The sequence below is a fragment of the Gossypium raimondii genome, chromosome 7, assembly GCF_025698545.1.
Source record: "Gossypium raimondii isolate GPD5lz chromosome 7, ASM2569854v1, whole genome shotgun sequence".
NCBI classification, from domain to species: Eukaryota; Viridiplantae; Streptophyta; class Magnoliopsida; order Malvales; family Malvaceae; genus Gossypium; species Gossypium raimondii.
In genome coordinates, this window is record NC_068571.1 from 29,464,163 (window position 1) to 29,480,520 (window position 16,358).

A 16,358-nucleotide genomic window follows, 5' to 3' on the forward strand; every position below is an offset into this window, starting at 1 on the left:
ATTATTTTATTCAATACATATATTTAAGGGTTGAAATGTTCATGGGTTAGGTCGACCTCATGTATGGTAATGGTATCAATATCAAATGTGTGGGGGGGTGTCTCACATTTATCGGACGTTTTGCAAGAACATATTGGAGACAAACGCGCGACGTCACAATGAGAAGATATGTGACATTGCGACAACGGGACGAGAAAGGGACGACGTCACAATGAGAGTTGTCAGGACAAGACGACGATCTTTTGAGGCAGGAGTAAAAGCGAAGTCATGACGAAGAGAATCGTATATAAAAGAAAAATTAAGTGAATAGCTTGATATTTGAATAGATGTATATAAGAAAGATTAAATATTTATATACAAAAAAAGAAAAGCATTGAAGCGGAAGATAGAGGTGAAGATGGGATGAACGTGGAGTAGAGGAAATGGGGATGGCAAACAAGGAATAGGCGGAGTTGCCCATTCCCTTTTATTATAATATGAAAGAGAGAAAAAGCAGCTTTTTTGGACCTTTTCCAATCACTCAACCTCCCATTTCACACTCCACTCATTTATCCAGTTCTCTGCCTCTGGCTGTGATTCTACCCTCCCAAACGACCCCACCCATCCCCATTCCTATCACATGCTTGTCTTCTGGATACTCATTATTATCTTAGTATACTTACTCTTTAATCTTTCTCTTCAAACCAATTATTTCTGTGTTTTCTAAAGAATGTGCTTCATTCTCATAAACAATAAAATAAAATATCTAACTATATGATTAGGGAATGATGTGACACTTTATAATTTCTCTCTCTCTATATATAATTAGTATTTATTTATATGATAGATTTCGAATCCGTATCATCCGAAGATGCCCAAGTATATAGTATCATCCAGTCCAATATATATAAATACCCAAACTTTTGGTTTAAGCAATTGATATGAATTTTGAAGTGGGGATAAATCATTTATAAATCTTAAAGCAATGAATGCTGGACTAACTCTTCTTTTCATATTTGTTTTGTTTTCAGGTGGGCTCTTCCTTTTGTCTTCTTCCTATTTCATAATTATCTATTCTCACCATTCAATTATTGATCACTTCCAAATACAACTTTTTTTTTTATTTAAAAATGCCATTCAAAATCAAATTTAATTAATTTATTAATATTTCAATTAAAAAATAATTTGCACATGAAATAATCCAAAATAACTGTAATAATTTCAACTTGAAATTGTTAGAACTCGAAACAATTCGCTTTCAAATTTATATAAATATAAAATTTCCCTAATAGATTTGTTGAGGGAAGACATCTTCTTGGAGCATCATCTGGGGAGCCGACGAATCTCTCAACAGTAGAGGTATTGTGTTCGGTGTGTTTATGCTTGGTTCTATCCTCGAACTTTGTCTTTCGACTTTAAGGTGAGCCTAACGGGTTCGTGGAGTTTGTGGAATACCTTGCCACCAAGAAAATGTTAGGCATTTAGCTAGTCTAGCCAAGTGGTAGTGTTATTACCTACTAATGCCATATAAGGGCAAGGATTCAAACCCCAGCAAGGTCAAATGCTCAGTATTTCATTGGTCACAAGGCACTCTTCTGTGAATTTGTTGGGCTCTCTTCGAAATTAAGAGAAAAAATTCAAGAATAAAATCAAGTATAGAGACCCTAGACATTATGCCTCTCTCTTCAAGAATTCATTAACTCATCAAATAACACTAGAAAAAGATGTCTCCCAAAATGAAACCGATCTCACTAGACGTATAGGGCTTGTAAGGATCGAAGAACTTGGATTGGGGCTAGACTATCCAAACGAACGATGCCGATACCGTGGATGTAATTTGATTCTCATTGTTGAATGGGACTGTCGACTGTGGCTTTTTAATTCAAAAAAAGTTCATTCAATCTACAATAAATTGTAAATACAAAATATTTTAAACATAATAATACTTAATGAATATATGAATTACAATTCTAGTGGTGTCATTGTAAGCAAAATCTTGGAAAAGCTGATGTTCAAGAGATTTATGGGTTTCTCGCCTATCTTATGAAGGTTCCACAATCACCAAATTTCTCCCTTAAACCCGCACATCTGCATAGGATTCACCCTACAAAGTTTGAAGAATTGCATAAAATCGGATTAATTTAAAAAGAGTTGGATATGTGTGTAGTATTCACATTATAAAAGGTGAAGAACTGAATAAAGTTGAACTAATCTAAAAAGACCCGAACAAAATCCATACATGTGCATAGCATATAACGCACAACAGATGAAGAACGGGATAAAATCCACACATGGTTACGCCTATGATGAGAGTGAGACTCACATATCACAACTGCGGATGATGAGTCTCAAACTAAGGTCTGCAAGTTCTGGGGTCTCAATCTTTGCAAGTTGTGACAATCGAGCTTTGTATGGCAATAATTAGAAAGACGTGGATTCAAATGCAATTAAATAATTTTTCCTCCGATTTAAAGGTTGGAAAGGATCATAGATAAAAGTAGACATTGTAATTTTTTATAATTGTGTTATTATCATTACATAAAAGAAAATTTCTATGATTATGTTATTATCGATACATAAAAAGATATTTTTACGGAGTAATGGAATGAGAAAATTTATATCTAGGCTTCATACAACATGAGAGTAAAAAATTAAAAGAAAAATTGAAATTTGAAAAGGGTAGTAAAAAGAAAAGAGGATGGTGGGTGTGGCATTCAATTTAGAAGCCAGCCCTCAAACTCCATCAATATGAAATGAGTGGTAGACAAAATCAATAGCCCACATTGTCTTTCCTATTCCTTTAACCAAATATCAATATATATACCTACAAACATTATCTTGCTTCACTCCACCATTTGTTTGTTTGTTTCTAACCAAACCTCAAATTAAAATACTTTGAAAAATTATGGCATGGGCAATTAACCATATTGATTTGTAATGTTTAAAAAGAATGATAAATTAATACGGTGTCGCTCTAAATTGAGATGTCGCATACTTGTGAGAGGGAATTTCACGAATAAGTTAAAATCTAAGTAAATTAAAATATCTAATATAAAAATCATAAAAAGATTTAAATTTGCTTTGAAAGTAATTCTGTAGTAAATGAAGAAAGTAAAAGAAAGAAATTTGTGTAATAGTATCGAAAATGTAGAAGTTCAAAATTTCTTGAAATTTCTAAAGAAATATGATGATAAATAAAATCACCGCTTCTCACAAATCAAATCAGAATCTGTAAATATATGTAAAAAGAATGTGAATTTAACTACTCAGTAACCAAAACATTTAAGTTAAATATTGAATAGAACAGCTGATGGGCTGTGAAAGATGGCTAGGAATTATCCCCAAGCCATCCATGGTTTATGTCGGAAATTGATTCGGTTCTAATGTAATATAGTTTGGGGATAAATGACTTTTCAGTATTTTCACCCTAACTTTTTTTTATGAGTAATTCGTAATAAATAATTCAAAGTATATTTTGTGTTAAAATTGTAATAAAGATAAATTAATGATTTCTACATAAAATTCGACTTCAAATATAAATATTTAAGTCCAAGGTGTTGATTTTGCTCTTGGTGGTCGGAACACTAAGAAAGTGCGCTTCAAAGGTTGTGGTGAAGGCGAGTCTTCCAACTCGGACATCGCGGTAGACTTGGCTCTGGCTATGCCTATGTCATGGGAAACGGTATCGAGGGTGCTGGGAAGGATTCGGGTCTCACCGGCTTGGAAGACAATGAAGATTTGGATCACATTGGCATTTGTAAAAAATCACAATTAACCCTAATAGTAATGAGTTGACAATTCTCCTCAATGACAATGAATCAAAAATCACTATTATAAACTAGTGGCACGGTTTAAATCAATTTCTAAACAAACAAACGATATTAGCATGTTTAACTCAAGTTTTCATAAAACATGATCAAAATATCTCATATTACATAAATAACGTAGAATATTTGAAGCTAACTTTTTAGGAATTAAACACTAAATGAATGTCGAGTCACTTACTTAGTTTACTGAATCGACATATGAGATTTTCACAAATCTCCTAGTAACCTAAAATTTAAAAATGAAATTTGAAAATTAGAATTCAATCAACAAATCATAGACTTAAAAAGTATGCAAAAGCGGATTCTTACAGGGCCTCATCCCCGCCATTTTTTTTTGAGAAATTTTAATTTTCTCTTAAAATTTTTTAATTTAAATTTTTAAAATTTTCATTTCTCCTTGAAGGTTTTAAGGTCTCAAATTTTTATACTTTTTAATTAAAATCTTTTAAAAATTTTGAAATTCTCATTAATTTCATAAAAAATTTAAAAATTTAATTAGGCCCTATTTTTTTTTTACAATTCTCATTGGATTCTTAAAATTTTGAAAATTTAATAGGGCCCCAAATTCTAATCCAAAATCCACCAAATATGACTTTCCGTGGCAATCTCACTAACAAACTAATACATAATTGTACAGTTTAATAAAACAATATTTTACCTCAAAAGTAAGTAATTATATTTTAAAAAATACATACATATTATAAGAAAATTTAATAAATTAATAAAAACCAGTTTAGTATGGTTTCCAACAAAATAATATGTATTCGGATTGAAAATATTTTAAAAACAATTAAAATCGAAGTTTCAAAGATTCGAACATCATGATCGTTTGACTTATTTGAAATCATTCAAACTCAAAATTTACTTGTTATTTCGGTAATGTAAAAATATGAATTTGAAGAATAAATGTAATACTAAAAGATAAAAGCTTGTTTCGTCAAAATAGATTACCGAAAATTAAGTTTCAAAAGCTGAAACATAAAAATTTTCACAAGCTAAATTAAGGTTTTTTGGTTCACAATTTCAACTTAACTTATTTTAGGACTTCGTATTTCTTAGCATAAAGTTATATGATGGAGATAACAATACCAAATAGAAGTACAAACCTCATACTAAGAAAAGCATCTAAATTACAAAACAAATATAGATAAATTTTTAGTGTGTCAAAGCCAACTACTCGAAATTGTCAAAAACCCACATTAAAAACTTTGAAATTTGTTTCCTCCTAAATTATTTGATCAAAATAGATGTTACACATGCGTTTAAAAGATCTTGAAGAGAACTTTCATTTGCCACTAACAATATCGCCGAAATTTCACCAGAAAGCCATTGGAATTTGACAAACTTTTAAAACTAACCCAAATAAATGAAAAATAGTTTATAAACACAGTTTCAAGAAAATCTAAACAAAAGCTCACCTTAATCACTAAAATTTACCACGATTTTCACTTCCCCTTCCCTAAGGCAAATACCGTAAAATAATATTTTTGTTTATAAGAACCCTATAAAAATACTTATAAAGTTGGGTTTGATAAGAAAAAAATGGGGTAATGAACCACAAAATCATTTGGCTTTTAAAATAATAAATATTTAAAAATTGTGGGTATTACAAATATATATATTAAAAAATTCTAATAATAGATTTAAATTTAATTTGTGATATTATAAAACAAAGGAATAAAAATTCTAAATGCTTTAATTATTAAAAAGAAAGAATGCATGGATTAGTAAAGTAATTTATTTCAAATTGATCAGCCTTAAAAGTTCGTCATTCAGTCCACACTAGAAAAAGAAAAGATCTATTGTTCTTAGTTTTGTTTTAACTCATTTATTCAAACCCTAAATAAAACCACACCATTGCAAAATAAGAGAAAGGCAGAACATAAACTTGCTGATCAACTGCACCCGCACCCGCACCATCTTCTACTCATTTACTTCTTCTGTTTCTTAGCCTTTCCCGTGTTACCACTGCTGCAACCTTCATTTGAAGCATGGTTCTTCTCTAACTTCTTCTTTCCCGAAGCAGATTGCTTATCAGACTCCGCTGAACTCCACTCATCTAGAAACTCGAGCGAAGCAATGGGAGGCAACTCGAATGTTGAATCGCTTGAATCCGAGTCCGAGTCCGAGTCCTTGTCCTTCTCGGCTACATCTGTCAAAGACAACATAAATATCAACTCATTGGCTATTAACATTATGTACGAAGAATGTAGAATCAACCAACACTTCATCATGTTATCGTTTAAATATGCCTCATGGTTAATTGCAATGTAATTCTATCAAGTTCAAGCAGTACATGGCCTGTTTATGAAAGTAATACAATAGAGAGACTTGATACGAAAGAAAACAAAAAGCTCGGGATGGGACAGGGACATTAGATTAGTAAGAAGAATCAAGTTTAGAACTTACTCTGAGCTACTTCAGGTGTGCTAGCTTTTTTCTTTGGTTTGCGGGGAGGTTTCCGGGGACAGAAATTCTACAACAAAGGATTAATGCAAAAGAAAACAAATCCAAACAAAAATAAAACTCAATTATTACTGCATGAAAAGAACAAATTTGATTATTTACACAAATTGGAAACATATAGAAATATTAACGAACAAGGTCATTAATCACCGCATGGGTTTTAGTAGAAAAAGAAGGATTTTAAGAAAATATCCAGTAAGGATTACGGACTAAGGAGGTTAGAGAGGAAAAAATCTTAAATCAAATCTAAAGTGGGAACATGACAGTAATGGCATATCTTTAAACAAAACTGAAGCAAGCCCAGAAACCAAGGCCTAAATCACCTTTTAAACGCTAAGGATAATTGTCTTACACTACGTTGCATCCACTTTAGTTGGGGGCCTAAAATTCATGTTCAACCCTTATGAATATGCTAACCACCTATGTCGCTTCAGCTAATCATTTTTCATGAAGTACCCGTTTTCACTACTTATTTAGACAAGGTATGGGAATATGATCCCTCATATACTCTCCAAATATCTGAAAAAACTTGGAAAAAATTTAATGTACCTATGTCAAACACGTACCTGCGCATGACACACATTAATATATAAAATTCTTGATGACATCATAGGGGAAAATAAGTTTAAACTCACAGGAGAGTAGATGGAAAGCTTAGCAGCTTTTGCATAGTTCACATATCGCATGAGATCTTCATAGGTGTTGAACTTTTGCCCACTCTCAGGACATGTGTAGTACTGCAATAGCCAACCATTTAAAATCACCAGTCAATAAAATTTGTCTTCATACTATCTAATTTTCATCTAGGTTCCGTTTTTATCATAATCAATGTTACTACTACAGATTGTATGAAGAATACAACAAACAATCTAAATAGTCAGAAAAAGGATCAGCATTGCAAATGTAAATCTAGCAGCAAAGACCATAATAGGAGCTTGTTCCTAGCATGGTAAAAGCATTTTCTTTAACTCTTCAAGTTAGAGAAGACTGGAATTACTTTTCCAATAGAGGGATTCTTTATGGAACTCTGGCTTCACAAATGCCAAACCGCTAAAATAACAATAATTGGTTCCACCAACATTCTTGCTTACCTATTGATGGGTATCTATTTACAAGGGTTCAATAAGAGATACAGATGATGGTGAGAAATTCCATATAAATGGAAGAAGTTAAACAGAAGGGAAAAAAATAAAGATCGAAGTGAGGATGCTGAAGGGTGCATGCAGTGGTATTTTGCAGAAAGCAGTCCTCTATTATTGTCTTAAAACTCTAAGATATATCATAGAGGTCAAGTAATAGCTTCGAAAGGGGGGATTTACAGTTCCCATTAGTATAGGGTACATTTTTAGGCTAATTAGATCGGTCATTCAGATGGATAACCAATTTCGTCACAATGGTAACAACTAGCAAATATCCTAGATTTCTCTGCACAATCATAGATGACTACCTTCTAGGTCCAGAAATTTAGTTTAGACTCCACCTAAAGATAGATATCGTCTACCAAGAGAGGATCAATTGCCAATTTCAAAAGAATATTTCACACCAGCTAGATTTTTAAGATCTTTTCTATCATCTGATTTACATTCAAAAAATGGACTTCGATTTTAAAATTTTGTCAAGTGCATGCACTTACAAGGGAGTCAAAACTTTTTAAACCACCATATCACAATTCTGTCACTTTCTTGAAACAGAAAACTAAGGCTCATGCCTAGTAAATGCACGAGAAAATTGCATTCTTGATATTTCATATGAAGAAGTGACATGCATGCCTCTAAAAGAGCACACGACTTAACAGATTAGATAACAAAATCTAGAAAGGAAACACCAGATCTACTTAATCAGCCATCACTAAAACTGAGATATTGTTGAGCACTCAACAAGTTAATGCATGTAGAAAACTTGATTAAAAGGGTTGATATGTATCAGACTTCTTGTGCCAAAATCATATAGATCGTAGAGAGATAAACAAAGAACATGTAAATGCTCAATTACCGAAAGACTAGATCCATCCTTCTGCTCCTTAACAACCAGCATCCAGCGATCAGGAATTGGCCTTGAAGAATCCTTGTCTGCCATAGGGAAAATGGTGATTTCTCAAGAGTGCTTACAAGAATCCCCCTTTTTCTTCTGTGAGAGAAATAGTTCAGACCTCGGTTTTTTATAAGGAAAAAGTACTTAAAAGGCGATTCTCAGGAAGAGTAAAAATATTTCTAAAGCCACGTGTTCCCGTTCTTTCCACGTGTTTCATGAATGGAAATCTGTAACGTACCTGAAATGAAACGAAACCTACGTGATAAAAAACACTTTATTTGGATTTTCATATATGGAACACAGGTAAGAACATACGGATACTTACCATGTTTGATAAGATGATAGAGAACCAATGGATTTTCAAGGGGATACGGGCATATGGTAAAAACCAATGGACCAACGAAACAACTTCCATATTTACTTTTCAAAGGCAAATTGAGTAGCTTGTCTACAAGTGTGGTAAAAAGAGATGACTCCTCTTACAGCCCTTACAAATTAGACAAGACAGATTATCCCGCCAGGCAAAGAAAGATTATCAACCTAAGAGCAATAGAACAATAGATTATAGGAAATCATAACACACAAGGATCACTTCATCACAGCAGGCCACTGATGAAAAAGTCAAGTAGGAGCTTATCAGATTTAAAAGGGAAATCAAAGGCCTTGAATAGTTGCTTTTGACACCAGACTTTCCTGGTGCTCTTGCTAAGATAGATCATTCAGTCCTCTACTTGAGTCCTTCATGCCTTTGGACTCTTCTCTTTCCAATAACTTTATGCTTGTTCGCATAAGCAGAATAAGATAGCTATTGATAGAAAAAATGAACTGTTAAGTTTTGGACACTCACTAATTAATGCCATTTGATCTCCTAGACTTCAATCGATACAAGCAAATCAAGCTGAAACAGAGACACAGTGATAATAATTTACAAGCAACTGATCAAGAGAAAGAAAAATACCAATACAAACAATTCTCATCACAACCGATTGTGATATCACTCTGAAATTAGAAGGATCAAAATCAAGAAACTAGTTCCATTATCACCATCAGAAATGAAATCAGCATCATTATCATCATCAGTAATCCATCACCAGTCAAGAGAATAGAAAGGATAAAAGCTTTTGCTTCAACTATTAAGCAAATGCAAAAACACATAATGTATTGTGACTTGCTCATTGTCACAACTGATTACAGCGATTTGTACCTATAAAGAGTGATAATAAATATGACTGTTAATTGATTTGTTATTTTCCTTTTTAGGTATTCATTGTTGCTATTGCAGCAAAAAAAGGAAGCAAAGATTATAATATCCTGATGAATCTTTTCACTTTTAACATCTCTCACCTTGATAATACATAGTAAGTATTCCATTAAGAAAAAAAAAAAAAGAAAGGGAAAAAACATCTCAAATGAAAATAGTAACAATCATAAAAAACTGTAATAAGAAGCCAATAATTAATTGGAGAGACAAGGTAGTGAAATTATGAACGTGAGATTGTAAAAGCATTGATAATAGTAATAATGATAAACATATTTCCTTAGGGCAAAGTTTTCCATGAAATATATAGAAATCAAAAGTGAAGTAAAAGACAAAAGTGATAAATTCCATTCATTTCCTCTGTTTCAATTTGCAACTAGGCAGAAGTTGATAAAAGAGAGAGAGAGAGAGAGAGAGAGAGAGAGAGAGAGAGAGAGAAGGAACTTTGAAGGAAGTCAAAAGCACCACACCACATCATCTTGTTCCTTGATGAGATATCAAGTTATCTTACATTAATTCATTGATGAACAGCATTTCATCATAATCAAAACTGTTAATAGGTTTTCCTGGTGTTTCTTTGGCCAAAGTAAACACTTTTTTTTTCCTTTATTCTTTCATATTTTTGGAATTGAACTTAAACTCACACTTAAACATGGCTATTGTTACCCCAGAGCTTCTAGCATGCTTGAAAAAGCTAAATGGGATACAAAAATTTGCAAAGTAACTGCTAAAAGTCCCACTATTTTGGTGATAGTTGTCACATTCATACTTTCACTAGCACGAATGACGTTTCCCAAGAGTATATATTAAATAATAACCAGTTTTTTGCTTCCTTGCCAAACCTATGCCAAAAATGGTCAATGCATCTTCTATTTCAATCACATATAACCATCCCTAAGTCTTAAAAGTTCAAAAGAACACCAAAGGGCCTAGCAGAGAAAGATGTTTGGAAGTTTGATATGGCATAAAACAAAAACAACCTATTGAAGAGAAAACATGTCCATGATGAGTGCGGCTGCTGTGTCCACATCAACCACAACAATTTCGTCAGTATTTTCCTTTCATAGGTGCCCAAGTCACAGGCTTCACCTGATCAGGACACATGCCTAAATCTGAACCTGATAATCAGAAGGGCAAAGCTTAAGCCAAACAGGAGTAGATATAAGCAAATTGTAGAGGAAATTGAAAGAAACTAAGAAACTACAGAAAATTAAACGATCTATCAGGTAAAGGATTGGATAAGCACAATGTTGATAAGATAACTACAGTCACTTTGAACATGCAACTGACAACATAACATATTCTGCAAATTAGCTTGCAATGAAAAATAGAAAAGAAGATCCTCAAGTGATGCCCTACCAACTTCTACCAACTATTTTACCAGTTACAACCACAATGACAACCAACATGCATTTCAAATAATCTAATCTAAAACATATCCTAATAAAGAAGAATAACTTCAAATCTCCTATGTTTTAAAGAAGCATAAAATCTGAGCTAGTAACAGTAGCGGGCTATAAAAAATTTCAGATGATCTGATAAATACAAACACCAGATTGTCTAATATCCTTATTCAATATACGGGAACCATCCTTTATGATCTAAAACATTAAAGCAACAAAAGTAGGAGAAAGCCTCATGAACGTTGAAAAGGGGCTACATTAGAACCTTTCAGAATGAGTAAAATTGTTTTCATAGCGTTGAAGCCAAATTATCATGATTTAAAAAGTTTTCCATGTTTAAAGATATGACAATTCATTCAAGTTAAAAAACGAAAAAAAATGAAAACCAGCAATTACAAAACCAATTAAGAAAGTTCATCAAAACCCATGTCAAATAACCAGTTAATAAGGATTGTATACCTCGAATTCTGCTTTCCTCCAAGGACAGTTGAAGCTTCATAGCAGCAGCCATAGTCGACAAAGTTAAATTAAAGTCTGTAGGGCAAAACTGGATGGGGGAGTAGGATTAATAAGAAAGGGTTTGAGGTAGAAAAGATAGCAGATATAAAAGCGTTTAGGCGTTGTTGATAGAGTGAGATCATCATTAGAAAAAGAAAAGTAAATATTTAAGTTTAGTTATTGAATCTTCATAGTAAAATCACAGAAAATCAGGAAAAAGCCATCACTGAATCCATTTTTTCAGTCGGTCATCGGTGTAGGTGTAAACATCATTTTAGCATTACAGTATCAACATACCACAAGCTCTCATAACTCATTAAAAAAGCTTTTAGCTCCTTTTGCCTTATAAAAAGGCATTTTTTAAAATTCAAAAATACAATTGCTAAATAAAAAATATTTTTAATAATAAAAGCATGAAGTATATTTGGTATTTATAATACAAACATGGAAATAATATGAATTTTACCATTATTTTTAAAATCAAATGAAGCCTTGCATTTAGTATTCATCTGCGCAAAATTTGGAGAAAATGTCGATTTTAAAATTTATTTAGAGAAATGTATCAGTTTTTCGATAGAGAACTGTTGAATGTCACTAGTTTTATACTTAAATTTATTAGTTAAAAATTAAAACAAATGAATAAAAATAAAAATTTACTTAGAATAAGAATTCAACTTAATCATATAACTAAATGAACTAATGTGTTAAATTAGTAATTAAAAATAAAAGCAAAGCTTGAAATAAAAATACAAATGTGAGTAGGAGAGAAATTGAACTTAAGATTTAAAGATAAAACCAGTAACATTTAACCATTGAACCAAATGAGCTAACATATGAAAACAAATCAAAATGTGCATCCTGTAGGATGCATTTTCTATTTCTTTCTCCAAAATCAACTTATCTCTCTAAATATCGAAAAAACAATACATTTTCCAAAATATTTTTTAAAATTTGACCATTGATCCGAGTATAAATAGTGTTTGGACTTGCACCAATTGCCTTTCTAATTGTTTTAATAATATTGCACAAACAAAAATTTAAGATAACCTACATAAATGATGACTAAATTATGTTTTTTTTTTGCCATTTAGCCATCAAATGTTACATTATTATCATCAACGTTATCAAATTATAACATTTTGATCACTCATATCTATTAATAGTCATTACCCTTTAATGAAATGGTGATATGACACGTTATTTTTGTCACATAAGTTTCACTTAAACACAATATTTAAAACTTTTATGCTTTATATTATTTTTGGTTCTTTTATTCTGTTTAAAACTCAAACATTTTATATTCTTTTTCTTCAATTGTTCATCACTGTCCTTGTGCTCTCCATTGCCAAGCTTAAATTCATTACCATTATCACCATTGCAGCAGCTGTCATAACCAATATCCCTAACTCTCACTACACCATCCTTAAGTACCTCTCTGCCTCCACCATTAAACTATCATCACCTCCATCAACCAACTCCAGTCAACAAATCATTCATCAACCATCATCATAACACGTACCAACAACTTTATTGTCGAAACCATTTTTATTTTTGGAAAAAAAACAAAAATTAATTGTCGATGAAAATTTGGAGTCGCCACCAATCTTTTATTAAGGTGTGATTGGATCACCTAAAAATGAATTTGGTCTACGAGTTTTAGAAAAATAGGTTCGGGAGTCAGTTACGTACGAGGAAGGATTAGCACCCTCGTAACGCCCAAAAATTGGTACCAAGTTGATTAATAAATGTCTTAATGTCGAGAGTTGAAAAATACGATCCTTAATTAAATTAAGTTATTTATTAAGACTTTCTCATTTTAAAAAAAGAAAATATCACACCCAATGCGTTAGGGCACAATATTTTATTCCTTTCAAGATGAGTTGGTCCAAAAAATTCGTGTAATAAAACTTAAGAAAATATTTAATTGTTTAAAATTTATGAAGAAATCGCAGCCCAATACGTTAGGGCACAATTTCCTAAAATCTCAAACATTCAATATTTCCTTTATTATTATTTTTTTTAAAAATCTTTATCTCAAGAAATCAACGTGTCACATCCAATACGTTAGGACACAACATATTGAATTCCCGATGACAAGTTTTATTTTGTTTGATCAAAGAGTAATTCTCGATTGTTAGATTTAACAAAGAAAATCGAAACCCAATACGTTAGAGCTCAATTTTCTTGAAAATCCTAAATTCGAGTATTATCTCAATTTTGAAAATTTTAAAATCGAGTAAAAAATGACGTAATGCTACATTAAGTGTAAAATACAATAATAAATACAACAATGACATAGAAATAAACGAAATTAATGTACATAAAAAACAACGACATGTAAAATATCAAATGAATAAAATATAAATGAAAACACAAATCAATAAGCAAATGAAGGAAATAAAAAATATAAAGAGAAAAGAAAAAAAAAAGGTACAAAATATATACATGGAAATTATGAAAACGTAAACATAACTTATAAATAAAATTTTAGGGTTATAAAACTTATATATAAAATACCTAATGCATTTATAAAAACAAGAAAAATATATAAATATATACATATATGGAAATTTGAAATAAATAAAAAATATAGTTAAAATGAATACCATCTAAAATATAGTATCCAAATAAATTTAAAAGTATATATTATATACAAAATACATCAAAATACATAAAATTATATATATATATATATATATGTATGTATATATAAATCAATTATGCATAGGGATTGAAAAAATCATATAACAGTATATATATAATAGTACGTATAAAAAAGGTTGAAATAAATGAAGTATATAATGGAGTATTTTAAAAGAAATAAATTATATATGAAATAAATAGAAATAATATAATAACATGTAATCGATGATTTATTATGCATGTATAAGAAATAATTTGATATAAATTGTACCCGTATAAAAATATTATAAGAATATTTATTGTATAAAGTACTTAAATATAAAATGGATTTAAAAATATATTATAAAAATAAAACCACAAAAAAGCATATATTATGTTGAGTTAAATAAAAAATACAATAATAATATAAGTAAAACTCAAAATAATAGTGTATAATAGGATAATGTATATAAAAATGAAAATATGGCGAATATACCACCAATAATAATAATAAAATAATTAATAAATTAATAAAAAACAAATGTTAAAACAGATTAAATCACAATTGAATCTAAATTAACAAAAGAATAGCATTATAAATAAGATGAGGGGCTAAAGTGTAATATACGGACTACATGGGGCGATTGAAATATTTCCTCGCCCCAAAACGCTACACATTGCTCAGGATCTAAGTGAAACAAAAACAAAATGTAAGCTGAAATTTAAAATAAATAAAATCTGATTTGAAAACACTACAAAATAAGAGGGATTAAATGCACAAATTACCCAAAAGCACAATATAAAAGCTATCTATAACCCTAAAATCAGACTCTTTTCCATTCTCATTAAACCATAAAAAAAACTAAATCCTCTCCCACTCTTCTGCCGCCTTCAAACCCAAAACTTCATCAAACCCCGATTTGGACGGAGTAAACGAGGTTTCGACGACGCTGGTATGAAGGTAAGAATTTCTTTCTTTTCTTTTTCTTTTATTCAAGAACAGATCAAAAAATAAATAAAAATAAAAAATAAAAAAACTTTGAGAATCACCTTAAAGAAAACTGATGTATTTTATTGCTTTTTTTTTGTATCCAGTATATGTCAATCCCCCCATTTTACAGTATTTTTGATGGCTTTTTATAGCCGAATGAAAACATAATAGCAAAAACCAATCTAAAGAAGAAACAAATCTGCTTCTTTATTTGATTTTCGAATATTTGATTGTGTTTCCTTTTTTGTTTCTCTTTGATGCGCAGGTATGGGGACGCTTGTGGTTGCGGCGCGAAGGGCTTCCTCAGAAACCCTAGGGTTTCTGCAAATGATTTGGGCCACCGAGCTTTGGGCCCCTGTTATACTTTGGGTTTTGGGCCACATAGGCCTGTTTGTAATTTGGGCCTTTTACCCGGGCCAAAATCGGGTATTACAGCTGCCCCTCTTTGCTCATTGTTGTGTAACGAGAATGGAGCAAAGACTCAAAAAAATGCCTGGTTTTGCCCAGTCGTGTTGGACATTCATACTCTTCTTCTTCAAGTAGCCTCATTCTCTCCTACTGCATCTTCAGAGGTATAGGAACTAGTTCAATCTACTCCACTGCAATGTTAGGGAGATAGGATTCGTACGTTGTAGTCTCTCAAGAGAACAAAATCTACTCCACTGCAACTTCAGGGAGATAAGATTTGTAGCTTCAACTTGATCCGCTGCAACTTTAAAGATGAATTTGATGTGATCTACTCTGCCACAATCTCAACGGGATAAAACCCATCATCCTAATCCACTCCACTACAACTTTAGGTAGATAGGACTTGTTCATTCAGTCTGCTCCACTGCAATTTTAGGGGGATAATATTTTCTTACTCAGTCTGCTCCACTACAACTTCAGGGAGATAAGACCAGATGCGATCTGCTCTCTGCAACTTCAGAAAGATAAGATCTGTAGTTTTAATCCGCTCCACTACAACTTTAGGGAGATATGATTCACAATCTTCAACCTATTCCACTGCTGACAAGGAAGATAAGGCTGGATGCGATCTGCTTCACTACTGCTTAGGGAGATAAGATCTGTAATCTTTAACCTGCTCCACTGCCACCGAGGGAGGCAAGGCTAGTGTCTTCGATCTACTTCACTGTCAGTACAATAAGGCAAGATCGGCTATCTTTAACCTGTTCTCCTGTCACCGAGGGAGGCAAGGTTAGTGTCTTCGATTACTCCGCTACTGCTTAGGGAGATAAGATTTGTAATTTTCAACCTACTCCACTGCTGCTCAGGAAGATAAG

General features: G+C 31.8%; 1 protein-coding gene across 6 annotated transcripts; it reads right to left on the bottom strand.

The window, feature by feature from the left end:
* Positions 1 to 5,528: 5,528 nt before the first annotated feature.
* LOC105797287 (uncharacterized) lies at positions 5,529 to 11,778 on the bottom strand. 6 transcript variants are annotated; one of them, XM_052633516.1, is made up of 7 exons: positions 11,424 to 11,777; positions 10,542 to 10,679; positions 8,629 to 8,790; positions 8,265 to 8,399; positions 6,908 to 7,009; positions 6,216 to 6,282; positions 5,529 to 5,958 (listed from the first exon to the last, which is right to left on the bottom strand). In XM_052633516.1, exons 4-7 carry the CDS (start codon positions 8,346 to 8,348, stop codon positions 5,738 to 5,740), a joined length of 474 nt encoding a protein of 157 aa, XP_052489476.1. In that variant the 5' UTR covers positions 8,349 to 8,399; positions 8,629 to 8,790; positions 10,542 to 10,679; positions 11,424 to 11,777; the 3' UTR covers positions 5,529 to 5,737. The 6 variants fall into 6 exon arrangements, with proteins under 6 accessions (XP_052489476.1, XP_052489474.1, XP_012482707.1 ...); XM_052633514.1 differs by having other exon boundaries at positions 8,629 to 9,108; XM_012627253.2 differs by having other exon boundaries at positions 9,151 to 10,679.
* Between the last annotated feature and the right edge of the window lie 4,580 nt (positions 11,779 to 16,358).